At 38.2% G+C, this 26,554-nt stretch overlaps 5 protein-coding genes across 5 annotated transcripts in view; 3 read left to right on the top strand and 2 right to left on the bottom strand.

Annotated features, from left to right (window-relative positions):
• Positions 1–11,327: 11,327 nt before the first annotated feature.
• LOC103513281 lies at positions 11,328–16,178 on the top strand. Its single transcript, XM_026826530.1, has 6 exons — positions 11,328–11,707; positions 12,678–12,787; positions 13,606–13,771; positions 14,573–14,742; positions 15,509–15,669; positions 16,127–16,178. Exons 2-6 carry the CDS (start codon positions 12,737–12,739, stop codon positions 16,176–16,178), a joined length of 600 nt encoding a protein of 199 aa, XP_026682331.1. The 5' UTR covers positions 11,328–11,707; positions 12,678–12,736.
• Positions 16,179–16,248: 70 nt separating this feature from the next.
• On the bottom strand, positions 16,249–18,720 carry LOC103513280. The gene is made up of 5 exons (XM_026826529.1): positions 18,710–18,720; positions 18,226–18,370; positions 17,700–17,860; positions 16,844–17,012; positions 16,249–16,266 (listed from the first exon to the last, which is right to left on the bottom strand). The coding sequence occupies exons 1-5, from the start codon at positions 18,718–18,720 to the stop codon at positions 16,249–16,251; spliced, it is 504 nt and encodes a 167-aa protein (XP_026682330.1).
• A 148-nt stretch (positions 18,721–18,868) lies between these two features.
• Positions 18,869–20,270, top strand: LOC103513279. Its single transcript, XM_026826528.1, has 4 exons — positions 18,869–19,017; positions 19,339–19,528; positions 20,019–20,161; positions 20,241–20,270. The coding sequence occupies exons 1-4, from the start codon at positions 18,916–18,918 to the stop codon at positions 20,268–20,270; spliced, it is 465 nt and encodes a 154-aa protein (XP_026682329.1). The 5' UTR covers positions 18,869–18,915.
• A 1-nt stretch (position 20,271) lies between these two features.
• Positions 20,272–22,689, bottom strand: LOC103513278. The gene is made up of 4 exons (XM_008478094.1): positions 22,563–22,689; positions 21,801–21,970; positions 21,275–21,435; positions 20,272–20,587 (listed from the first exon to the last, which is right to left on the bottom strand). The coding sequence occupies exons 1-4, from the start codon at positions 22,687–22,689 to the stop codon at positions 20,272–20,274; spliced, it is 774 nt and encodes a 257-aa protein (XP_008476316.1).
• An 84-nt stretch (positions 22,690–22,773) lies between these two features.
• LOC103513277 overlaps positions 22,774–26,554 on the top strand; it is a gene marked incomplete at its 3' end in the record, with an annotated part of 6,720 nt that continues 2,939 nt past the window's right edge. Inside the window, exon 1 of the mRNA XM_008478093.1 lies at positions 22,774–22,860. Within this exon, the coding sequence (XP_008476315.1) occupies positions 22,774–22,860 (87 nt within the window). The remainder of the gene's footprint in view (positions 22,861–26,554) is intronic.

Genomic DNA, 26,554 nt, shown 5'->3' with positions numbered 1-26,554 from the left:
AATATTTCTTATTATGAGTTTTCGTCCATCATAGGTTTCATTTGACTTTCAATAATGACCCTCTTTCCTTCTTTCTTCATTTCTTTCGAAGAAGAACACATTTATACTCATATTGCACCTACTGTGTACCTACAAATCCTACATAAGGTACCTACCTACATCTGAAATATATCAAAAACTTAACCAAGACAGGTCGAAGGGTCGATTACACCGACTATTAGGAGCTTCATAAACCTGACATCGTCACTTAGACGGAGTTCTTAATACCCTAATGGGGCGCTCAAAACTTCTCACTCTCTTGAAAATACGAAATGAAATTTCCATTTCGGCAGAAGTAGATGCCCCAGCCATCGGCGGATAGGGAGCGTAGTTCTTTAAACAAATTTACGTAAACTCAATGTATTTTTACTTTCTATTTTTTTTTTAACTATTCAGCATCAAATACAAAAGAAGAATACGTATAAACAGGGTGTATTCCATTCGAGGTATATTATATCTATATCCTATGATTTTTCGTTCACTTTCCAATGTCCGTCCGTCCGCCGTCGATTTCCTATGTAAATATTTCGCAAGTTCCTAATTCCTCACAATGTGAATGAAGATTCATACGTCAATGATCATATTTAACAAGGTGAATATTTATTTAACAAGGTAAATAATTAGTAAATAATTAACACCTTTAATTCTGGCAGGATAGGCAGGCAGGCAGGACTCATTCTGGCAGGATAAACAAGGTATATTCTATTCTATTCACGACACGATTTTTTTTTTTTTTTTCACGACACGAGAACGGGCCTTAGGTACCTAGTATACTTTTTACCTACTCTGTGTCCTTTTTGGATAAATGACCATGTAATCACTACGGGCTAAAAAATTCCCGGAGGGACGGGAATTCCTTTTTTTCTCTAGAGTTACCTAATGAAATGTAAATCTGGCACGTGTATGAATACTTGAATACGTAACGTTTTCCTTTACTATTTTAAGATGTCCTCCATGAACCAGTGACCAGTCTAGTTAGCTTAGAAGGCAGCGCGCCTGCCTTGTAAACGCTAGTTCGCAAGTTCGATTCCCGCCCGGGGCGAAATCAAATCAAGAATAATAATAAACTGAATATTAAACAAATTAGGTAGGTATGTACATAGGTACTGATTTTCTCTAATCACTACGGGCTAAAAAATTCCCGGAGGGACGGGAATTCCTTTTTTTCTCTAGAGTTAATGAAATGTAAATCTGGCACGTGTATGAATACTTAACGTTTTTCTTAAACTATTTTAAGATGTCCTCCATGAACCAGTCTAGTTAGCTTAGAAGGCAGCGCGCCTGCCTTGTAAACGCTAGTTCGCAAGTTCGATTCCCGCCCGGGGCTAACTTTATCCTAGATAAGATTCGTTCTCTGAACGGCTGGCTTTCTCCTATCCTGTCCTTCTCTCTTCAATTTCGAGACGATAAGACCTCATTACTTCAGGAGTTTACAGTTCCCTCTGCAAAGCTTTTTTTTTAACGATTAAGAGAATACCTTGTATTTACTTGTGAATGGGTGACTTAAACATTAGATATAATATATATATTGGGAATTTAAAATAAATAAAAGTACCTAACTTTTTTTTTTTTACATGCAGACATTTGGTTTGGTATTTAACCAGACATCATCAGTAGGTAGGTGGTAGTTGACATTGATAATAATATAATCTTCTTGTTGTAGTGCACTATCCGGTTCGGATGTTGGCGACCAGTCTGTCTAGTTATGATAATGGGACTACATGTCCTAATTCGACAGTCTAAATAAAGCACTAATATCTAATATGTAAATATTTCGCAAGTTCCTAATTCCTCACAATGTGAATGAAGATTCATACGTCAATGATCATATTTAACAAGGTGAATATTTAACAAGGTAAATAATTAACACCTTTAACATTGACCGTACTATCTGAATTATCTCACAGAATTAAGTTGTACTTCGGTGCCCAATTATGTATGGGTACCATTATATCTACGTAAGTAAGTACTATAATTTTATTATTCTAGATTATCTGGATCTAGATTATGAATGGTTGTGCGTCTAGGACAGGGGTGCACAAACTCAAAGTGACCGCGGGCCGCATTCATTTGTAGACGGCATCTGATCTTTGGTGGGGGGGTTACTTACCCCTCCCTTCGTTTTAATGAAAACGAAACAAACTTAAATAGCGCCGCAGGCTTTTTTTTCACATAGAATGTGTCCGAAGCTCGTTAGTTTTGACATATTTATTAGCTAATTTAACACACAAAAATCAGAAAGTAAATTATAGCGCCGAAGGCAATTTTTGCAAATTTTGTTCAACCTTTTAGAAGCGCAGCCTGATCAACTTTAAATCTACTGGGCAGCATACACTTTTTTCAAAAAGTATGTAGGTAGCTGAAGCTTGTCATTAATTAATTTTTGAGTTATCTACCTAATTCTTAGATTTTCCTACATATTTTTTTCTCCACATACAGCTCTGCTGAACACTAAAAGAAGCAAAATGAAGTAGAGTGCCGCGCCGCAGGCGAAATTTTTGAAAAATTTGATCTGCAACCTTTCAGAAAAATAATAATAAAAATCCTCTGAACACATTTTTATTTTCTTTTACATTTTTATTTCTTAAAAATCGAAATGAACTCGCGGGCCGCACGAAAGGAGCTGGCGGGCCGCAGTTTGTGCGCACCTGGTCTAGGACCTTAGGTAGTAGGAGTAGGTAATGTAGGTATAGGTACTCATTTCAAGTTTCAATTATTATTCACGCAAATTTTTCTTGTGAATACCTAATACTCGTACCCATTCCTGTACCAGGAACGAAAAGAGTGGGAGATAAAACGTTTGTTTAATTTAACAAGCCAGCCTAGTTACCTTGGAGGGTAGCGCGTCTGCCTTTTAAGAGCTAGGTCGCGAATTAGGTAGGTTCGTAGGTATAGAAGTGTTTTCTAGTAGGGAGGGGGGTAGGTCCTGGGGGCCCCGCGGGGGGGCTAATCCGGCCCTGCAGACACATTACCAATCAAGCCAAAAACATAAATCCTGGAGAAAGAAGAAGAAGATGAAGATGATTAGGTATCAAAAGAAGAAGAAGATGAAGATGATTAGGTATCAGCCAACAAAATACACTTTTATTTAAACTCGTAATATGCAGGTAAAGACCATTTTATTTTTCGCACACGCTAGGCAAAATAAGTCCCTTTTCCTTTGATGCCTTAACTTGGAACCTCTTGTATGTCCAGAAATATGTAGATTCATTTAGGTAAGTTACGGTAGGCATGTCCTAAACCTAACAGTTTCACTGTTCCGTTGAAAACCAGAGTTACGGGTTAGTTTCACCGTTGAGTTGTGATTGTGACTAGATAACATGATGTGGAAGTATAGGGAACATATTTTGATGAATTGACCGTTGAGTTGTGACTAGTGAGTGAAACATAAACCACAGTTCCCATTTGCTAGACCAGCACTGACCAGGGCGTAATTTCTGAAAACAGAATGAAACATTCACCATGTAAAATATAATATTTCTTATTATGAGTTTTCGTCCATCATAGGTTTCATTAACTTTCAATAATGACCCTCTTTCCTTCTTTCTTCATTTCTTTCGAAGAAGAACATATCTATACTCATATTATTGCACCTACTGTGTACCTACAAATCCTACATCTAAAATACCTACCTACCTACATCTAAAATATATTTTTTTTTCTTTCTTTTTAAACATTATATAGGTACATATACACATTTCAATTTACAAATCTTCAAATAATAATGATCATGCCAAATCATCATCATAATATATCATTCCGGATTAAAAACCCCGCTACACTTTGACCGTTGAGTTGTGACTAGTGAGTGAAACATAAACCACAGTTCCCATTTGCTAGACCAGCACTGACCAGGGCGTAATTTCTGAAACAGAATGAAATATTCACCATGTAAAATATAATATTTCTTATTATGAGTTTTCGTCCATCATAGGTTTCATTAACTTTCAATACTGACCCTCTTTCCTTCTTTCTTCATTTCTTTCGAAGAAGAACATATTTATACTCATATTGCACCTACTGTGTACCTACAAATCCTACATAAGGTACCTACCTACATCTAAAAAATATTTTTTTTCTTTCTTTTTAAACATTATATAGGTACATATACATATTTCAATTTACAAATCTTCAAATAATAATGATCATGCCAAATCATCATCATAATATATCATTCCGGATTAAAAACCCCGCTACACTTGTTATTTTCATATCAATCAAAAACATCTCTCTTGCTTCACTCGCTCTTATCTCGTGCTTTTCAAATTGAAAGCTAATCTGGATATCCCCCCCCCTCTCACTCTTTCCCTACTTGCTTCAATTGGTTACGGATATTTAACCCGTGAGTACACGCGTTAAAAATCCGAACGTCAGTACACGCGTGTAGAGAAAAAATCTCACACCTGGTTTTGCTTTGTATTCCGTTCTGTTTGAAGAATTATTATAATATTTTTAAGATAGATTAAGTTGGTTTATGATCAAACTATATTTAAAGTAATTTCAGCAACTTTTTTTTTAAACAGTTGCAGTTCGAACCCCTGGTTTGACATTTTTTTAATTTTCCTAAGCAAAATAATGTACACGAATCGAATAAAGAGGGGATAATAATTGGGTATTCACTCGCTCTTATCTCGTGCTTTTCAAATTGAAAGCTAATCTGGATATCCCCCCCCCCCTCTCACTCTTTCCCTACTTGCTTCAATTGGTTACGGATATTTAAGGGATTTTTTTAACCAGAGAAATAAGTATTGAGGGGGGAAGGGTCATTTTAGGGGTGGCTTTTCTTGTAATTTTACTTTTTGTTGGAGGTGATTTTTTTTATATCTTTTTAAAGAGGTTTGACAGAGGAACCTGTAACTGCTAGGGTCTTATCGTCCCGAAATCGAAGAGAGAAGGAAGACAGGATAGGAGAAAGTCAGCCGTTCCGCGAACGAACATTATCCCTCCAGGATAATGAATTTTATCCTACCAACCAAGCTAACTAATAGCTATTTTTTTTTTTTTTTTACATAATCTCTTTCTTTGTTTTTGTCTCTAATTTTTTTTTTTTTTTAATTTTATTATATTTTTATGATGTTGTGCCTATTATATACACTTTTCAGTGGATTTATCGAAAATGTGATATGAAAGATGAGAGAAGATTAGTTGTTATCATGCCAAAATAAATGCAAATAAACGACTTTTTTTTAGTAATTTCAAAATATTCTGATGTCTACTTGACTTCTTTACTATTCTTTGCTTCCATTTTCAGCATGGGTTGATCGCAATTTATCCCCTGTGACGCTGCGGGTTCGATTCCAAAGAAAACTAGTAAAATGGTTTTGTGGGTGGAAATGACTATTATAGAAAGTATTTATTTCGTAATAATAGGTAGCTACTACACCTTTGACCTCTTTACAAATACTATCAGCAATTAATTATTTCGCTCAAATACTAATAATAATCGTTATGCCTGGCTCTGGATTTCGTTTCTTCCCGATAAACACCCGCGCGAGAATCAGCAGGCTTTGGAGTTGAATGTTGTACAACCTGTGAAAAAGGGGGGAAATATTGAATCGTGAGAGATAGAAGGAGAAGTCCAGCTGCAAAGAGAAGGAATTTTGAATGGTGTACCTACATGGGTTAGCATAATGGGACAACTTGTTCTAAGGTGAAAATCTACATTTTGTGGTGAATAAAATTTGCAAGTAAATTTAATGAAATTTTCTCGAATTTAAAAGATTCGCCGAATTCACTGAAATTTTGCAATTTCAAAAGTAAAAAAAAGTCTCAACTGCTTTGAACTCTGGTGAATAAAATTTGCAAGTAAATTTAATGAAATTTTCTCGAATTTAAAAGATTCGCCGAATTCACTGAAATTTTGCAATTTCAAAATTAAAAAAAAGTCTCAACTGCTTTGAACTTACTACCTTCTGGTTGCCAGGCGAGTACCTACTTGGTTACTTACCTGGCAGCATAAACGTAGATACAATACACGTGAAAACTGGCCAGCTTAAGCAGGTCAGATATGATGCACAGTTGAATTGTAAAGCCACAGTAGCCAATGAATAGGAATATTTGATACATCAGCTCGAGTAAGGGGCGAGATAGAACTGCAATGAAGAGAACAATAAAAGTGATAGAAAATAATTGAAGAAGGATTCTTAATTGTGTTAATCATACCTAAATGCTTATCACTATCACAATTGTTGTTCTCCACTCAATACATCTCACTAAATTTTATGAAGACTTGGATTCGAACCCCCAACCTCCAGATCCAAAGTTCACTAGGATTAATTTTGCCTTTTTTAAGTCCATTGTGTACCTAGGTATATTGAATTACAAAACCAATTACCTAAATGAATAAATAATAATTTTATTGATAAAGCCATAGAAGAAATCCTCACCTAGGAATGACCACCATAATTGAATGTGGTAGATGAAAAACTTGCCCAGGAGAAATGTTAGCGGGTGATTCAGCTTAAGACCGGCTGGGTTTCCTTGTAACCAAACCACCAACTGATGAAGTGTACTCACTATGGACTGAAAGAAAAAGTAAGACCGGCTGGGTTTCCTTGTAACCAAACCACCAACTGATGAAGTGTACTCACTATTGACTGAAAGAAAATGATTAAGATTGGGTGCAAGCCAGCCTAGTCAGCTTGGAAGGAAGTGCATCTGCCTATTCTTTAAGCCTTCTCTACCCTAGCCCTATGTATATATAACCAGCAAATCCTCACTAATAGTCACACAGCCTCAGTGCTGGGAAAAGTCAGCAGCATACAAATGCCCAGATGGTCACCCATCCAGATACCAACCATGTGCAACGTTGCTGGTGTATGGAACACAAATCAGGTGTTTTTTCCCTGGATTTTCATTAGAATTCATTAGATATTATTTGTTAAGTATTAAAAACTGTAAGAAGATGTAATCATCAAAATATAATGATATAGTAGGTAGGCCTACATTTTTATTTTCTCGAATTAGTTTATTTCCCCTTTAAGTATTATTCGCATACCTACTTACAGTTATTTGAAATATTTATAACCAACTTTTAATTATAATGTGGACCTACAATTTTTTTCGGTCAAGAGCCGCTTGGAGATCAAAATGAACCCCAAGGTAAACCTCAAGCTAAAGTGGAGAGGATTAGCAAATGCTTTCATGTGTATGGAACACAAATCAGGTGTTTTTTCCCTGGATTTTCATTAGAATTCATTAGATATTATTTGTTAAGTATTAAAAACTGTAAGATGATGTAATCATCAAAATATGGTATATGATGATGTTCTCTGAAAAGCTTATAAATGACCCCTTAATTTGCCAAGTTCGTGTTTATTATGACAGCTCCATTTATGCTTATGATGATGAAAAGAGGAGAGTTTTGTTGGTCTCCGATTATGCAAAGAGTCTGAGTGAGGTCTTCAGTTTACAGAACTAGTTAGAAAGGAAGTATTGCAATCAGTGCAAATTTTCAAAATCGGGAAATGGGTGGAAATATCTGTTTTAGGGTCCCTTGATTCCCAAAAAATGTGGTTTTTAAGCTTATGGTCGGTATGTATTAATGATGATGAAAAGAGGAGAGTTTTGTTGGTCTCCGATTATGCAAAGAGTCTGAGTGAGGTCTTCAGTTTACAGAAATACCTAATACTATAGTTACAAAGTAAGTATTGCAATCAGTGCAAATTATCAAAATCGGGAAATGGGTGGAAATATCTGTTTTAGGGTTCCTTGATTCCCAAAAAATGTGGTTTTTTAGCTTATGTTCTGTATGTACCTAACTTCCCAGAGTTCCTGCCCAGGGCCTAGGATATGAGCCCTTGTCAAAACTGAATAAAATTCCCAGATAAAGTACAGTATACGTAGGTATATACCCAACCTCGACCTTGAAGTAAAAAAACCTCAAGTCCAAGAACAGGTGTATTTGATATCTGATATGAAAAATCAAGATAAGCGTGTCAATACGTACATAATAAGAGGTTCCTCTTTCACAAGCACAAGTGCCTAGGTTCTTTTTTGTTTGTATATTTATTTCAAGTGGGATTTGCGAAGGGTGACGGGATTGTGCCCATTCATTCGGAAGTAACTTGTCACCACAGCACATCACCCTAAATTATGTCTAATTGAAATCAAAAACTTAACCAAGACAGGTCGAAGGGTCGATTACACCGACTATTAGGAGCTTCATAAACCTGACATCGTCACTTAGACGGAGTTCCTAATGTCCTAATGGGGCGCTCAAAACTTCTCACTTTCTTGAAAATACGAAATGAAATTTCCATTTCGGCAGAAGTAGATGCCCCAGCCATCGGCGGATAGGGAGCGTACCTAGTTCTTTAAACAAATTTACGCCAGCCTAGTTAGCTTAGTTGGTAGTGCGTCTGCCTTGTAAGCGCTAGGTCGCGGGTTCGATTCCCGCCCGGGGCGGATTTTATCCTGATGGGATAATGTTCGTTCTCGGAACGGCTGGCTTTCTCCTATCCTGTCTTCCTTCTCTCTTCGATTTCGGGACGATAAGACCATAGCAGTTAAAGTTCCCTCTGTCAAACCTTTTTTTTTAAACGATTAAGAGAATACCTTGTATTTACTTGTGAATGGTGACTTAAACATTATGGATATAATCATATACTATATCGTGATTAAAAATAAATAAAAGTACCTAACGTTTTTTTTTTTTTTTTTTTTACATGCAGACATTTGGTTGGGTATTTAACCAGACATCATCAGTAGGTAGGTGGGTAGTTGACATTGATAATAAATATAATTCTTCTTCTTGTAGTGCACTATCCGTTCGGGATGTTGGCGACCAGGTCTGTCTAGTTATGATAATGGGACTACATGTCCTAATTCGACAGTCTAAATAAAGCACTAATATCTAATATTAAAATAATATCTTTCTTGTGCTGTATGTTTGATGAATCTTCTATATTATAATTTTATTAATTGAGAACTACTAACAATATATAGAATCAAAAACAGTGTATGTTTATGTTTTTATGTCTTAGTTTGACTTTGGTTCACAGCTATGCGGAAGAGTTCAGGCGATATTTTGCCTGTCCATTTCCTGAGGTTGTGTAGCCGATTTTCCCCTGTATGATCAGCTGCAGGAGGGAGTATTTGGTCTCGTTCCTCATGATATGGCCTAAGTACTGCAGCTTCCGGATCTTGATCATGTTCATTAATTCTCTGGGTTTCTTCATCCTTCTCAATACTTTCTCGTTTTTTTATGTGTTCCGTCCATGATATCCTCTGAATTCTTCGATACAGTCACATTTCAAAAGCTTCTATTCTTTTGGTTGTGTATTCATTGAGTGTCCACGACTCCACTCCGTACAGAAGAATTGAGAAAATATAGCATTTTAAATACCCTTACAAATAATATAATACCCATACAAAAAAAAAGCGGAAATAAAATAAAATAAAAAAAAACCCCGGACCTTCTTAACAGCAAATAACCTCGATATTATAACACAGAAATAACATATTCTGTGATTACCTGATTACCATTGGAACTTGGAATTAGCGCAATTTTTCTTGATTAATTAAGTATTTATCAGATGTAGATAGAAATAATGTGATATTTCTAAACTAGGTATGTACTATGTAGTGCATGTTCTTCTACAGTAATTAGAATAATTTTTTTCCCGACTCAGCCGACACGAGGTGCATATGATTCTGTGTAAATGATATGTAAAAAACCTATATAAAATTAAAAATAGAGTTAATAATTACTTAATTGATTCATTTCCGGCACGTTCGATGAACAGAATAATAATAATAGTGCTTATTTATATTGCTCGCATAGGACTGAAAAGTCCCTTTACTCCAGCAGTAGGCTACTACGTACTACTGTTATTGTGGTCAAATTCTCAAATTATATTGAGGATAAAATTCCATACCTCGGCTGGGATTGAACCCACGCCCTCCTGTTTACCACGCGAGCGCCTTGACCACTACACCACCGAGGCAGGTTAATAAGATGATTTTAATAAAAAAGGACCGTAGAAGAAGAAGAAGAAGAAGAAGAAGAAGAAGAAATAATTATTGGAGTGAGTTGCCAGAAGTTTCATATTGAGAAGAGATATTCATTATTCATTAACATACTAAGTACTATAACACAACATAACATATAAAATGTACATATTACCTACATAATTAATTGACTGAAAATAGTGGAGTCATCCATATATTATGTTGTGATGTTCTATAGCTATTTGAATTTTAGTGGAGATTCTAGGTCTCCCAGCGAGAACTATGAAGAGAGTAACCTAACTCACTGAAATAAATTAGTGGACATGTAAAAACCACCGTGTAGGTGAAATTCACACATCTGCTGATACTCGTATTAGTGGAGATGCCATATTTGACATATTCATATATGTGCCCTCCGGTGATGTTAACACATCCACTGATTAGTGGAGCTGTCACAATTCCCATAGACCCTTCCGTAATTAATGTTAACACAGCATCTGATAGTGGAGATGTCAAAACTACCATAAATAGATACACACTAAGAATTGAATTGAGGTGTTTTTGTGTAGAAGAAGAAGAAGAAGAAATAATTATTGGAGTGAGTTGCCAGAAGTTTCATATTGAGAAGAAGATATTCATTATTCATTAACATACTAAGTAGGTACTATAACACAACATAACATATAAAATGTACATATTACCTACATAATTAATTGACTGAAAATAGTGGAGTCATCCATATATTATGTTGTGATGTTCTATAGCTATTTGAATTTTAGTGGAGATTCTAGGTCTCCCAGCGAGAACTATGAAGAGAGTAACCTAACTCACTGAAATAAATTAGTGGACATGTAAAAACCACCGTGTAGGTGAAATTCACACATCTGCTGATACTCGTATTAGTGGAGATGCCATATTTGACACATTCATATATGTGCCCTCCGGTGATGTTAACACATCCACTGATTAGTGGAGCTGTCACAATTCCCATAGACCCTTCCGTAATGTTAACACAGCATCTGATAGTGGAGATGTCAAAACTACCATAAATAGATACACACTAAGAATTGAATTGAGGTGTTTTTGTGTATCACATTCCTTAAATAAAATTAATGTTGAATGAAATTGGGTATCATAGGAGTACAATGTACCTACATACATACATGGGAATCATGGGATTTTATTATTTTCCAGGTATGTATGGCTGGTACTGATTGTTGCCTCGATTTTGGGTACGATTGTGGACTATCAAAATCCCAGCAAAGCCCAAGATTCGAATCTCGGACCCACCATTCCCATCACACCCCAATGTAAGGGAATCATGGGATTTTATTATTTTCCAGGTATGTATGGCTGGTACTGATTGTTGCCTCGGTTTTGGGTACGATTGTGGACTATCAAAATCCCAGCAAAGCCCAAGATTCGAATCTCGGACCCACCATTCCCATCACACCCCAATGTAATGGAAATTGTAAGAGTACATCAACGGATAGAACTTCCAAGAGTACATCAACGGATGTAAATTCCAAAAGTACATCAACGGATGGAACTTACAAGAATACATCAACGGATGGAAATTCCAAAAGTACATCAACGGATGGAAATTCCAAAAGTACATCAACGGATGGATATTCCAAGAGTACATCAACGGATTCCAATGGACATTCCAAGAGTACATCAACGGATGAAGACTTGAAGATTCCCACCAAGGTTCCAGGTTCCAATGGACATTCCAAGAGTACATCAACGGATGAAGACTTGAAGATTCCCACCAAGGTTCCAGGTTCCAATGGACATTCCAAGAGTACGACGGATGGATATTCCAAGAGTACATCAACGGATGGATATTCCAAGAGTACATCAACGGATGAAGACTTGAAGATTCCCACCAAGGTTCCAGGTAATAGACAATCAGTTTTGCATGCATTAATTGTTGGAAAATATGAAATATCGCAATATCCATAGTCAGTAGTCAGTGAATGTCGCAATAAGTCCCGAGTTCAATCCCTGTCAGGAGCATATTTTTTCATTATTCTTCTTCCTCCTCCTCCTGTTTTTATTGAGTATCTATAAACTCTACTCATGAGGACAAATGATTATTTGTTGGATTATAATAGATTTGGTCTCAAGGGGGGTGCCCCGTCTTTCCCCTGTACCCCATTTTGCCCTATGATCCGCTAATTGTACTCATTTAGAAATCTTCTTCTTCCTCCTCCTCCTCCTCCTCCTCCTCCTCCTCTTTTTATTGAGTATCTATAAACTCTACTCATGAGGACAAATGATTATTCTTTGGATTTTAATAGATTTGGTCTCAAGGGGGGTGCCCCGTCTTTCCCCTGTACCCCATTTTGCCCTATGATCCGCTAATTGTACTCATTTAGAAATCCATTCTTCTTCTTCCTCCTCCTCCTCCTCTTTTTATTGAGTATCTATAAACTCTACTCATGAGGACAAATGATTATTCGTTGGATTTTAATAGATTTGGTCTCAAGGGGGGTGCCCCGTCCCCCGTCTTTCCCCTGTACCCCATTTTGCCCTATGATCCGCTAATTGTACTCATTTAGAAATGGAGAAAAATGAGGCAGACGACAGACAGGTGGAAGTTTTGAATACCTCTCTGAAGTTGTGAATTTGTGCTGTAAAATGAACAAACCATTTAATCGACCAATATGTTATCTCTATTGCAGAATTGGAAAACAAGGAAAATCTAGTCACTACAAATACCACCTTGATAATTGTAGCAGGAATGATGACCGTGGGAATTCCTCTCTCAAGTTGTTTGAACCACTTTGACGAGGTAAAAATATAAATGGCAACCTCCATGACCGAGTGGGTAGCACACTGGACTTGCACTCCGGAGGTTCCGGGTTCGATTCCCGGAGGGGTTGAAGTTTTTTATTGTAGTGTACAACACCAAGCTTGCAAACCGGAGGACTAGGGTTCAAATCCGAAGATCGGAGGTTCCTGGTTCGATTCCCGGAGGGGTTGAAGTTTTTTATTGTAGTGTACAACACCAAGCTTGCAAACCGGAGGACTAGGGTTCAAATCCGAAGAGCCGAGGTTTTTTGGGCTCTGTGCTTGGAATACGGGGTGCACTCAGCCTCGGGGATTTGGCGTTGACCTTTGATCTTACTTTATTATTATAGATTTGTGCTCGGCTCTGGTTTAGCCATGGGGGTTATCATAGAACACTGTGGTGGTTTTGGTAAGACCTTTGTCTTGTTATCTTTCTGTTACGTCTGTACACTATATGTTAGTAATGTTTTAGGAAACATTTGCGAGGTCATAAAAAAGCATTGGATCAAAGGTAGGTAAAACTCCCATTTTCAATGTAGATACCTATGTATTTAGTTCAAGTGGCTTTAGTATTATTATTGGATTTTAGTAGATGTCAATCGACTTCATCAGTTGACTTTTAATATACGTATGCTGTTACAAATAAATTTTGATCCTACATATTTTGGTTAAGTTATGTTTAGGGTTAGGTTTATTATAGGGACCGGTCCTCCCTAAAATGTGTCAAAATATATAAGACCTTGTTTATATTGGTGGGAAAAGGGACTTTTCAGTCCTTTCCCAGCAGGATAAACAAGGTATATTCTATTCTATTTTCAGTTCATTCCCTCGTTCTGGACGTCAGGTGTTACTCTGGTGTTTACCTCATGTGTGGCTACTCTCGTTCCTCCAGTTCTGGCACTTCTGAGGGGCAGCCCACCAAAAAGTTGTGATACCCAACCATTTAAATCGGATGACAATGTTAGTCTAATACCCGAACGTTTGAGTAAGTGCCATTACCATTACCTATAATGCTCAGTCAAATTTTTGCTAATTTTGTAAAGAACTTAAATACCGATACACCAAAGTTAAAGAATGAGAGCTAATCACATAAACTATAGGCGAATGTTCGGTACGCCTATATTTCTTTTTTTACTTTTCTCTTTCGTAGGGCCCTTTTAACTCAACTACTAAAGCATCACCAAGCCTTTATCACTGAGATTTTGGACAGCTCCTCAAAAGACCGGATTGCAACCGGAACAGCCATTAAAAAGTGTTCAGGCAATCAGTCCTTTAAGGATCAACCACAAGCGATGTTCCCTAAAGTAATGCTGCTAGGGCGCACATTGAGCTGCGTTACACAGTCAGGCAGCACAGCCGCGCAGTGCAGTTTAAGAAAATTGGAACTGTGTGACACAGTTTACAGCGCACATTGAAGAGCAGTCTCTCAGTACGAGGATAGCTTTCTAGGTGTTGGTACCTGTACCTACGTATTTTAAAAAAGCTTTTTTGTGTTTAAAGATGGAAAATTCTTTTTTAAATATTATGTTGAGCTCTGAATCTGATTCAGATGACGAGTTTTTGTCCTTGTGTGCAGCCATTAAAAAGTCCTGTGTTCAGGCAATCAGTCCTTTAAGGATCAACCACAAGCGATGTTCCCTAAAGTAATGCTTACTGGAACTTGGCCTGGCGCACTGCAGTGCCTTCAGATTGATCCGGAACTGGACCACATTTAAGGATTTTAAGGTACATATAAAGCTGCTAGACCCATACCCATTAATTTCATTTTATTCATTTGATTTTTCAGAATCTTTCCTCTTGGTATTCTCAATTCCTCGAAACGTCAGCAATCTGTTCAGCAGGAAAGGTATTCTGCTGATCGACGGACTGAAAGGTTTAGGCATTGTATGCACGATCGTATTTCATCGCGAGATATTCGGCCTCGCTTATGCCAAAAATTTGGAGTATTTCGAGGAGGTAAGTGGGAAAGTATCACAACCTGGCCGGGGGACTAAAAACAGGGAGATGTACCGGAATACCGGTCTGAAATTTTCCTTGCTGAAGAAATAGCAAAGGTTGAGTGCAAAGGGCATCCACGAGTAAAATTTTTGTAGCCAAAACCAAATGTTAACCAAAAAGCAATCACCCTAGGACTGATTGAGAGACTGACGAAAAAGGCCGAACCCATCTGAACACGGGAAAAAGCAAATATCAGATAAAAGCAAGGTATCACAACCTGGCCGGGGGACTCAAACAGGGAGATATACCGGAATACCGGTCTGAAATTTTCCTTGCTGAAGAAATAGCAAAGGTTGAGTGCAAAGGGCATCCACGCGTAAAATTTTTGTAGCCAAAACCAAATGTTAACCAAAAAGCAATCACCCTAGGACTGATTGAGGGACTGACGAAAAAGGCCGAACCCATCTGAACACGAGAAAAAGCAAATATCAGGAATAATCTCTCATAATATCAGGACAAAGGATAATATACAAGGTTTCAGGGTGACTTTCAGGATTTTTATAATTTGGTCGTTTCTCGCCCCTTTTGGCCATATTTCATAGGTTTCCTTTTGTTTTCCACAGGGTATTCACAGTCTGAGCTTCTGCTTGCTTACAGATAAAAGCAAATAATCTCTCATAATATCAGGACAAAGGATAATATACAAGGTTTCAGGATTTCTATAATTTGTTCGTTTCTCGCCCCTTTTGGCCATATTTCATAGGTTTCCTTTTGTTTTCCACAGGGTATTCACAGTCTGAGCTTCTGCTTGCTTACAGCCAGCACGTTCCTTCTGGACATATTCTTCTTCTTCTCGGGCTACCTGCTCGCGTGGCCCATCATTGAGAATCTCAACAGGAAGCGAACCGTCAACTTTTTCAACATCATTGTGAATCGAGTATTCAGGTGCGTGCTCTACTGCGGATGAATTTGACTAGGAAAATGGTTAATTACTCTAGGCATATTTTTAAAGGTCCCAGCACATTGTAGGCTTTTTCTCTAGACTTGGTCTCGCGAGACCACTCTCTACGGAGTTTACCAAATTCTTAGAGTACCTAGTGTATAGGTCATAGAGCGCTTTATGACCTGTGTACACTATTCTACGAACTTGGTAGACTCCGTAGAGAGACCAAGTCTATAGCGAGAAAGTCGACAGTGCACCTGGCATCTTAACAACACCTACCCAAAGTCGTGACTTTGGCACAAAATTAATAGCTTTCCCTAAAGGGAATTTAGCCAAAAAGGGTTATGAATATGAGGATATCCTTAGCAACTGCTAAGATCACATCAATCTTTATGTCCCCTCACCATTTTGCTGGGATTTTTACTAACTCTTTTTAATGAGTCCGTTTGTCCTTGCAAGGCCGAGTGCCTTTGTCGACAACCGGTCATGTCCTAAGTCGCAGATTGTATGATAGAAAGTAGAAAGGGTTTACGGCATTTTTTTGGTGGCAATTTTATTTGACCTTTTTTTACGGCTTACTTTTAAGTGACAGGGTTCTCCTGGAGGAGCTCTTCCACCTAACATTAATTTTACAAATTTCAAAGTTTTAATAAATTATGTAGGTAATTACAAAGTTTTGAGTTATTTATTAATTATTACCCAAGTATGTTTTAGTGTTTTTCTTTTCTATTTCCCCCCTCTTTCCTTTAGCGTTTTCAGAGAAGTAAATATCCAAATCGTATTTTCCTTTCGTAAATTCATAGGGAAAGGGGAAATGAAACAATGCCAAACATGTTCCATTTCCCTATTCTCCACCATTACAATAATGAAAAGTAAAAATTCCAAATGAAAAATATGCGTTAACTTACCTAAATAGGTACCCTGTTGAAAAAGCCGCCCTGGACAAGTTTGGAGAGTAGCAAGTGGTGAAATTCCCACATTGATTTCCAAATGAAAAATACGCGTTAACTTACCTAAATAGGTACCCTGTTGAAAAAGCCGCCCTGGACAAGTTTGGAGAGTAGCAAGTGGTGAAATTCCCACATTGATCGGTTAATCGATGATCGATCGACGGTCGTCGATTATGTGTGGACACACCTTTCTAACAAAATAGATTCTTCTCAGAAATGGTCTTACAATTTCGTTGTCCCGGAACAGGGTGGACACAAACAGGACGTTCTGCCACCAACATTGGCGGCAATATTCCGCCTCCGTGTTGGCATAGGATTTCCACAGCGGTCCTTGACTGATGTAGGGCAGAACGAAAATACTGAACCATATCATCATCAAATACATTGGGTAGAGTCTGAAAGCGAAGAATTCACAAAATAAACCAATCACAGCTTTTAAGGGAGAGTTGATTTCCATGTAGAAAAGTAGTTAGGTGGAAGAGCTCCTCCAGGAGAACCCTGTCACTTAAAAGTAAGCCGTAAAAAAAGGTCAAATAAAATTGCCACCAAAAAAATGTCGTAAACCCTTTCTACTTTCTATCATACAATCTGCGACTTAGGACATGACCGGCTGTCGACAAAGGCACTCAGCCTTGCAAGGACAAAGGGACTCATCAAAAAGAGTTAGTAAAAATCACAGCAAAATGGTGAGGGGACATAAAGATTGATATAGCAGTTGCTAAGGATATCCTCATATTTATAACCCTTTTTGGCTAAATTCCCTTTAGGGAAAGCTATTAATTTTGTGCCAAAGTCACGACTTTGGGTAGGTGTTGTTAAGATGCCAGGTGCACTGTCGACTTTCTCGCTATAGACTTGGTCTCTCTACGGAGTCTACCAAGTTCGTAGAATAGTGTACACAGGTCATAAAGCGCTCTATGACCTATACACTAGGTACTCTAAGAATTTGGTAAACTCCGTAGAGAGTGGTCTCGCGAGACCAAGTCTAGAGAAAAAGCCTACAATGTGCTGGGACCTTTAAAAATATGCCTAGAGTAATTAACCATTTTCCTAGTCAAATTCATCCGCAGTAGAGCACGCACCTGAATACTCGATTCACAATGATGTTGAAAAAGTTGACGGTTCGCTTCCTGTTGAGATTCTCAATGATGGGCCACGCGAGCAGGTAGCCCGAGAAGAAGAAGAATATGTCCAGAAGGAACGTGCTGGCTGTAAGCAAGCAGAAGCTCAGACTGTGAATACCCTGTGGAAAACAAAAGGAAACCTATGAAATATGGCCAAAAGGGGCGAGAAACGAACAAATTATAGAAATCCTGAAACCTTGTATATTATCCTTTGTCCTGATATTATGAGAGATTATTTGCTTTTATCTGATATTTGCTTTTTCCCGTGTTCAGATGGGTTCGGCCTTTTTCGTCAGTCTCTCAATCAGTCCTAGGGTGATTGCTTTTTGGTTAACATTTGGTTTTGGCTACAAAAATTTTACTCGTGGATGCCCTTTGCACTCAACCTTTGCTATTTCTTCAGCAAGGAAAATTTCAGACCGGTATTCCGGTACATCTCCCTGTTTTTAGTCCCCCGGCCAGGTTGTGATACTTTCCCACTTACCTCCTCGAAATACTCCAAATTTTTGGCATAAGCGAGGCCGAATATCTCGCGATGAAATACGATCGTGCATACAATGCCTAAACCTTTCAGTCCGTCGATCAGCAGAATACCTTTCCTGCTGAACAGATTGCTGACGTTTCGAGGTCTCAATAGTATTTGTTCGTTTTACTTATATCTCATTTCATTCTATATGATTTTTATTTATTCTTCAGAGATTTCCGAGACCATACCCGGGCATAGTACTTTCGGTTCATGAACAACCGCGGACCCAAGTTTGGGAATTACTGCTTTAGCCCTTTTCGCTGCTTTAGACCTTTTCGAGCAGTATGAATAAGCACTCTTATTATGACCGTTTTACTTATATCTTATTTCATTCTATATTTCTATATGATTTTTATTTATTCTACAGAGATTTCCGACACCATGCCCGGGCACAGTACTTTCGGTTCACAGAGATTTCCGAGACCATACCCGGGCACAGTACTTTCGGTTCATGAACAACCGCGGACCCAAGTTTGGGAATTACTGCTTTAGCCCTTTTTGCTGCTTTAGACCTTTTCGAGCAGTATGAATAAGCACTCTTATTATGACCGTTTTACTTTTATCTTATTTCATTCTATATTTCTATATGATTTTTATTTATTCTACAGAGATTTCCGACACCATGCCCGGGCACAGTACTTTCGGTTCATGAACAATCCGTTCTACATTCGTATGCCTCCGTACATCTTCGGTATATGTGCTGCCTACATGACGGACGCTTTGGTCAGAATGGACTTCAAGTTCTCCGTGGTAAGTCGTGAAATTCTGGTGTTTCTGTTGTCTTTGGTTAACCAAATTCTTCCCAAAAACCTATCCATATTTTTCTGTGGAAGTTTGCACATGATGTGATAGTAGTGTGGCTGTCCTGAACGAGATTACCTACAATATTATGGGAAAACTTTGAACTACATCTTTCTGACTCCTTATGAGTTCACGTAAAGTGACGTGATGGCAGTGTGTTTCTGCCTTTAGTCCATTGCTTTAAAAATCAAAATTTGTGTGTGTGTGTGTGTGTGTGTGTGTGTGTTTTATTGTGAGAAATTCTTTGTGTCTTCTGTCCCTCATCAACAGATTCAAAAGACAGTCATCTTCTGGACCAGTTTATCATCGATGTTCGCAATCATCTACCTGGGAGCCCACTTCCTTCTTCCTGGACACGCGTATAATGTCTGGGAACATGTGACCTTTGCCATACCGTTCCGATTTGTGCTCGGCTCTGGTTTAGCCATGGGGGTTATCATAGAACACTGTGGTGGTTATGGTAAGACCTTTATCTTGTTATCTTTCTGTTAGGTCTGTACACTATATATGTTAGTAATGTTTTAGGAAACCTTTGCGAGGTCATAAAAAAGCATTGGATCAAAGGTAGGTAAAACTCCCATTTTCAATGTAGATACCTATGTATTTAGTTCAAGTGGCTAAAATATTGGTTCGTAACCATGGGAACTGCTGTCCAAATTCAAGAAAAGGACATGGAAATACAGGGAAGAAAATCAAAGGTACACGAGTATGTCTGTTGATCTCAATTCTTCCTTGCTGTCGTATTTCAACTCCAGCGCTCGTAGAGTAAACAGGTAAACACCTCTCTTGCGTTTTTTTGGTCTGATGATGGGAATCTGAGTATTCTCGAAAACTCACCGAATTTTCTCTGTTGAAAAACAAATCTCAAATCTCTTTTTTAATTCTATATGCTTTTGTTTATCTCATCATAAACTTTACCCTACTCTTCTCTTCATCTGTTTGATTTGCAGGGGCAGCTTCCGACTTTTTCTCTCATCCGATCTGGGTCGTTTTGGGCCGTCTATCCTATCATATTTATCTTTTCAACTTCTTCACCATCCCCTGGGACTTGTTCATGAGCGAAGGCTTCTCCTCCTACAACATGTATATCTTTGTAAGTGCATTTTTCCCCCTTATTTTCTTTTCTTTTTACAATTTACTCCTTAAGTGATGATACTGATGACGTCAAATAGGACACAAATTTTGCCTGGTTGGCCAATTAATTTATTTTATGTCCCAACTTGAGCTCGAGCCCCAACCTCCAGATCTAAAGTCCACCGCGCTAATTACTACATTGATCGATCGACGGTCGTCGATTATGTGTGGACACACCTTTCTAACAAAATAGATTCTTCTCAGAAATGGTCTTACAATTTCGTTGTCCCGGAACAGGGTGGACACAAACAGGACGTTCTTCCACCAACATTGGCGGCAATATTCCGCCTCCGTGTTGGCATAGGATTTCCACAGCGGTCCTTGACTGATGTAGGGCAGAACGAAAATACTGAACCATATCATCATCAAATACATTGGGTAGAGTCTGAAAGCGAAGAATTCACAAAATAAACCAATCACAGCTTTTAAGGGAGAGTTGATTTCCATGTAGAAAAGTGGTTAGGTGGAAGAGCTCCTCCAGGAGAACCCTGTCACTTAAAAGTAAGCCGTAAAAAAAGGTCAAATAAAATTGCCACCAAAAAAATGTCGAAAACCCTTTCTACTTTCTATCATACAATCTGCGACTTAGGACATGACCGGCTGTCGACAAAGGCACTCAGCCTTGCAAGGACAAAGGGACTCATCAAAAAGAGTTAGTAAAAATCACAGCAAAATGGTGAGGGGACATAAAGATTGATATAGCAGTTGCTAAGGATATCCTCATATTTATAACCCTTTTTGGCTAAATTCCCTTTAGGGAAAGCTATTAATTTTGTGCCAAAGTCACGACTTTGGGTAGGTGTTGTTAAGATGCCAGGTGCACTGTCGACTTTCTCGCTATAGACTTGGTCTCTCTACGGAGTCTACCAAGTTCGTAGAATAGTGTACACAGGTCATAAAGCGCTCTATGACCTATACACTAGGTACTCTAAGAATTTGGTAAACTCCGTAGAGAGTGGTCTCGCGAGACCAAGTCTAGAGAAAAAGCCTACAATGTGCTGGGACCTTTAAAAATATGCCTAGAGTAATTAACCATTTTCCTAGTCAAATTCATCCGCAGTAGAGCACGCACCTGAATACTCGATTCACAATGATGTTGAAAAAGTTGACGGTTCGCTTCCTGTTGAGATTCTCAATGATGGGCCACGCGAGCAGGTAGCCCGAGAAGAAGAAGAATATGTCCAGAAGGAACGTGCTGGCTGTAAGCAAGCAGAAGCTCAGACTGTGAATACCCTGTGGAAAACAAAAGGAAACCTATGAAATATGGCCAAAAGGGGCGAGAAACGAACAAATTATAGAAATCCTGAAACCTTGTATATTATCCTTTGTCCTGATATTATGAGAGATTATTTGCTTTTATCTGATATTTGCTTTTTCCCGTGTTCAGATGGGTTCGGCCTTTTTCGTCAGTCTCTCAATCAGTCCTAGGGTGATTGCTTTTTGGTTAACATTTGGTTTTGGCTACAAAAATTTTACTCGTGGATGCCCTTTGCACTCAACCTTTGCTATTTCTTCAGCAAGGAAAATTTCAGACCGGTATTCCGGTACATCTCCCTGTTTTTAGTCCCCCGGCCAGGTTGTGATACTTTCCCACTTACCTCCTCGAAATACTCCAAATTTTTGGCATAAGCGAGGCCGAATATCTCGCGATGAAATACGATCGTGCATACAATGCCTAAACCTTTCAGTCCGTCGATCAGCAGAATACCTTTCCTGCTGAACAGATTGCTGACGTTTCGAGGAATTGAGAATACCAAGAGGAAAGATTCTGAAAAATCAAATGAATAAAATGAAATTAATGGGTATGGGTCTAGCAGCTTTATATGTACCTTAAAATCCTTAAATGTGGTCCAGTTCCGGATCAATCTGAAGGCACTGCAGTGCGCCAGGCCAAGTTCCAGTAAGCATTACTTTAGGGAACATCGCTTGTGGTTGATCCTTAAAGGACTGATTGCCTGAACACTTTTTAATGGCTGTTCCGGTTGCAATCCGGTCTTTTGAGGAGCTGTCCAAAATCTCAGTGATAAAGGCTTGGTGATGCTTTAGTAGTTGAGTTAAAAGGGCCCTACGAAAGAGAAAAGTAAAAAAAGAAATATAGGCGTACCGAAAGATACATACCTACATAGGCGATTCCTCCAGGAGAGAGGTATACGGAGGGACTCTCCCTCCTGAAACTTGTCTCCCTCTGACCAACAGGAAATTTTTAATTGTGTTAAGCATACTTATTTAAATGCTTGTCACAAATATCGTTCCCCAATTATTACATCTAGATAAATTTTATGACTTGACTTGGACTCGTACCAGCAATCTCCAGATCCAAAGTCCAACGCGTTAACCACTGCACCACTGAGGTTTGTTACCCTCTCTGACCAACAGACCAGCATTAAACTCTGCAAATGCTGCAGAACGATAGCTAACTTCACTACAGATGCGTTGGGATTGGGAAAGTAACACAACTATGCTCATACTGTTGACAATAATGCTCATGGCGTAATAATACTCATAATAATTATAACAATACTAATAAAGCTCTTGCGGAGTTTATTTTCGAGAGGCTCAGAGCTCGTCAGAATGAAGACTGCCATATTGTGTATCTACTACATCAGTGGCGTAGTCTCGAGTGGATTGAAACCCATCACAACCATCACATGCTTTCAGGCATACTCCATTTTGTCAAGGGTCTAGGAGTCTAGGTGTACCTTGCCCTTGTGACATGAATCCATACAGGTGATACTGATAACTAGGGATCGGATTTTATGCAAATGCATATTGCATATGCATTTGCATGTTTTGGCATTTTTTTGACAATTATGCATATTATGAAGAAATTTGTCATATCATGCAGAATTTTACCTCATTTTTTTTCAAAAGACTCATTTTTTGACAAAAAAAAAAAAAAAAAAAAAAAAAAAAAAAAAAAAAAAGAGCCATCAAAAATGTCTGACCCACTTTCCTTTTAAAGAGAGGATAGGTGCTTTTCTTTTCATCTTCAGAATATGCAAATACCTGCCTCGGTGCCAGTAAGTATGTGCTTCTAATTGTACATAGCGAACGACTATGTTGACAATGTTCAAGTCGATAAAAAAAAAAAAAAACAGTTTTTTTTTTCTATCTGGTTAAGAAACGTGAGGGAACGGAGGATGAACGTGATTGCAGTATCCTATATTTCACACCAAACCGGATTTGATGACGAATTCTATCCGCTTTTCTACCCTCGTCGACTTTCAAAGGGAATTCCCCTTTGGGAAATCTCACCCACACCACTGGATTCTACATCACACTTATATCACAATGGTGGAAGGCATCAAGCTGGAATTGAATTGATTCTATTATATATTGTTATTGTCACGTTGAGAACATAATACACAGGTGTTATTGTCACGTTGAGAAAACATATACTACAGGGATAGGTATGATAATTTTAATTTTCTACAAAGTGTCCAGGACCATTCCCTGGAAGAACATCTCCCGGTCTCACTCCGAACTTTTCAAGTGTAGTAGATCACAAGTATTACTTTCCGGTTTAGCAAAGCACGGAGCAATACATACATACTAAAGAGGGTCCTAGGAAGATCCTTGAAAAACAACGGTAGGTAGGAGAAAACCGATGTATAATAAATAATCAGGTTGGGAAGTATGGATGACTCAAGGTATACGTATAAGTATAAGTAGGTACCTACCAATACCTACAATAACGGGAGTCCAGTTTCAAATCACGACATGCTAGGGATGCGTATCGAATCAAGATCAAGAATATCATATTATCCGATATCGATATTATCGATAGCGTAATATCGATAGCAATATTATCGAAACGAAAATATCGATATCCCGGAAATATCGATATAATATCGACATCCCTACACACATGCACAACATATTGAAAAATTTCATTCATAACCGGAACACATTTATTACATACATGGATTTGGGCGTAAGGTCTTTTTTCCCATTTCCCCTCGTAAGATGAGATAAGGTAATATAGATAGGTAATTAATTACCTACCTACAATCTGTGATTGGTGCACTAGGAAGGTCATTGACATTGAATTTGTTTCAAACTAGGACCTTCTAGTACCCAGTTGGTACTCCTTGAATTAGAAATGGTGCTTTTGGCCATCCACTAACATTGCAAGTTGCAATGGGTCATTTTGGAGCATCCACCAAACAATATAATGAATACAAACATGTGGTCAGAGTTACGCAATGAATAGGGAAGGGTACCGGTATCAAATTCTCTGCAATTTGATACCGATTGGCCTGCTGCCTATTTTCCAAAAGAGGTGGTTTATACACACGATTTAACCTCAGCATAATCCAAATCTTCTCAGCCAAACTTACTATAATTAACTAAAAAGCTATTAATTTGAGTATGCAGTATAATTCTAATAATATTCACTGTTTTCAACCATATATACCTAGGTAAGGACCTACCTACGTGTTAACAGCGCTTAAAAAAAAAAAAAAAAAAAAAAAAAAAACAATATAAAGGGTGGTTCAGAAGTTACCGTGACGGTTTTTAAAATGATGCTACACCGTTCAATTTTTAAGATAAAAGAGTGATATTTATGTTTAAATGAAAGATAACAAAATGAGGTTTACTTTTTGGCGGGATTTTGTTTGTGACGTGGATCACGGTGTGCAGACAACGCCTATCCGAAAAATTGCCTATTTTGAAAACACTCAATCTGTGTGCAAAAATCGACTGTCTTTAGCTTTCCCTGGGCTATAGCACAAATTTCGGCGATTAAAGAAGCACCCGTTAACTCATCCAGAGTCCTGGTCTTAAAAATATTACACCTTGTTTTTAACGTATTTTCCATTGAAAGATCGCATCAGTAAGATCGGGTGAGGAGGGAGAAAAATCAAAATGGGGTGGCAAAACTTCCTCTGAGCATTACTTAGTCAAAAATTCACTACTTTTAAGAAAATGCACCACAGCGAGAAGCTCGGATGTTGTGGGGTCAGGACTACATTGTAAACAAAAGTTCATTTAGTTCTGAAACTTAGTGATATGGTTAAAGGCCTCAAATAAATCTGTAAAAGAAAGTAATAAAAAAGGGAAAAGTACTTACAAAAAGCGGAAAGGGCGGATGGGTAACTGGCCGACAGTTGGTTGAGAATAGAGGCGGTGCTGGATTGATAGGTTGACCTGGTGGAATGTTGAACACGCTGGTGTATGCTGATGAATCGTGAGGGAACTGTTTTATTCAACGGTTGCACGGAAAAACGTTTCTTTAGATTTTCCACTGGACGAAATTCTCGCTGGGGAGTTTTAAAAGACGTTTCTGGGGAAGAGTTCTTGATTTTGGGTGAAAGACGGTTTCTTGGGAACCCTGATGAGTTTTGTTTTTTGGTTTCGACCTAGCTTTTTCCATGTTTTCTGAAGTTCTTCGGATGAATTGTAGGTTGGTGCTATCTTTCAATTTCGTCATCACTTTCAGGACAAATTTGCCTGATCTTCGATCTCTTCTTGATGCATCTGGCGGACAACTTTGATACATTTGACGATTTTGGGTGCATCTGAGGTGTGTTTTGTCAGCCGTTCATTGTTTATCTTCCTTGAATTCTGTGTAAGTTTCAGACTTTCTATTTGGTTGATTTCTGGTTTGCCACATTTTTTGCAACTGTATTTCGATGTGTTGTTGATTTCATTTTTAATCCATCAGCGTGTTCGTCAAGTGCTCTTTCTTTAATTTCATTTGTTGTTGTTCTTCACTCAGGCTTCTTTTGTTGTTGACAATGTTGTTTCTGTTGTTGGCCTGGCCGTAGAGTTTCTCAAAGAATTCCTCTCGGCGTGAGACACTTTTTTGTTTTCGATTGCCTTTTATCGACATGATGATGGAGAGGTAGGTTTGTTCCTCAATTTTAGGTTCTTGTCAAAAGTTCAAAAGACATCTTTAGGTAAGTATCCCCAACCTCTTCTCTTTCTGCCGAACACGAATTGTCGAAAGAGATCACTTCCTTGTCCAGGACTATTAGACTTTTCGCCTACTGTTATTGTGCCTTCCAAATGAAGAACTTTTATCCACCTCTCTTTTCAGTAGGTAACTACCTACAATAAAAACTGTTGGTACCTAGGAACCTAGGGGGGGGAACAACAAATAATCTTTATTAACTACGTTAAGGTCATTAAGTGGAGTCTTAAAGTGGCCCTTTCGTGTTGGCACTTATTTATCATTAAAAACGACTTTTAAATAGGTAATTAAAAACAACTTTTAAAAAGAAGCACCATGTTTTTTTTTTTTTTCGAAGTAGGTGTCAAAAAGGAAGGCCTGTTTAGTAAGGTATTTATCGAAACAAAACGGCAATCTAAATTTCACACCCGTTCCGTTGTTGCGAGAAATCACCAC

This window comes from Diaphorina citri, unplaced genomic scaffold, assembly GCF_000475195.1.
Source record: "Diaphorina citri unplaced genomic scaffold, Diaci psyllid genome assembly version 1.1 scaffold949, whole genome shotgun sequence".
NCBI lineage: Eukaryota > Metazoa > Arthropoda > Insecta > Hemiptera > Psyllidae > Diaphorina > Diaphorina citri.
Note: the sequence above shows the minus strand (reverse complement) of the source record. Positions and strands in the feature narration are given on the sequence as shown.

Coding starts and splice junctions, on each gene's coding strand:
- LOC103513281 (XM_026826530.1), top strand. CDS start 12,737: ATGATGACCGTGGGAATTCCTCTCTCAAGTTGTTTGAACCACTTTGAC. Junction 13,772..14,572: donor TCTAATACCCGAACGTTTGA/GTAAGTGCCATT, acceptor TTGATTTTTCAG/AATCTTTCCTCTTGGTATTC. Junction 15,670..16,126: donor ATTGTGAATCGAGTATTCAG/GTGCGTGCTCTA, acceptor TGTCCTTGCAAG/GCCGAGTGCCTTTGTCGACA.
- LOC103513280 (XM_026826529.1), bottom strand. Junction 17,861..18,225: donor ATTTGGAGTATTTCGAGGAG/GTAAGTGGGAAA, acceptor TGTTTTCCACAG/GGTATTCACAGTCTGAGCTT. Junction 17,013..17,699: donor ATTGTGAATCGAGTATTCAG/GTGCGTGCTCTA, acceptor CTTCGCTTTCAG/ACTCTACCCAATGTATTTGA.
- LOC103513279 (XM_026826528.1), top strand. CDS start 18,916: ATGAACAATCCGTTCTACATTCGTATGCCTCCGTACATCTTCGGTATA. Junction 19,018..19,338: donor TGGACTTCAAGTTCTCCGTG/GTAAGTCGTGAA, acceptor CCTCATCAACAG/ATTCAAAAGACAGTCATCTT. Junction 20,162..20,240: donor CCTACAACATGTATATCTTT/GTAAGTGCATTT, acceptor GACGTCAAATAG/GACACAAATTTTGCCTGGTT.
- LOC103513278 (XM_008478094.1), bottom strand. CDS start 22,689: ATGAGCATTATTGTCAACAGTATGAGCATAGTTGTGTTACTTTCCCAA. Junction 21,971..22,562: donor TGGTCTGTTGGTCAGAGAGG/GTAACAAACCTC, acceptor TTGATTTTTCAG/AATCTTTCCTCTTGGTATTC. Junction 20,588..21,274: donor ATTGTGAATCGAGTATTCAG/GTGCGTGCTCTA, acceptor CTTCGCTTTCAG/ACTCTACCCAATGTATTTGA.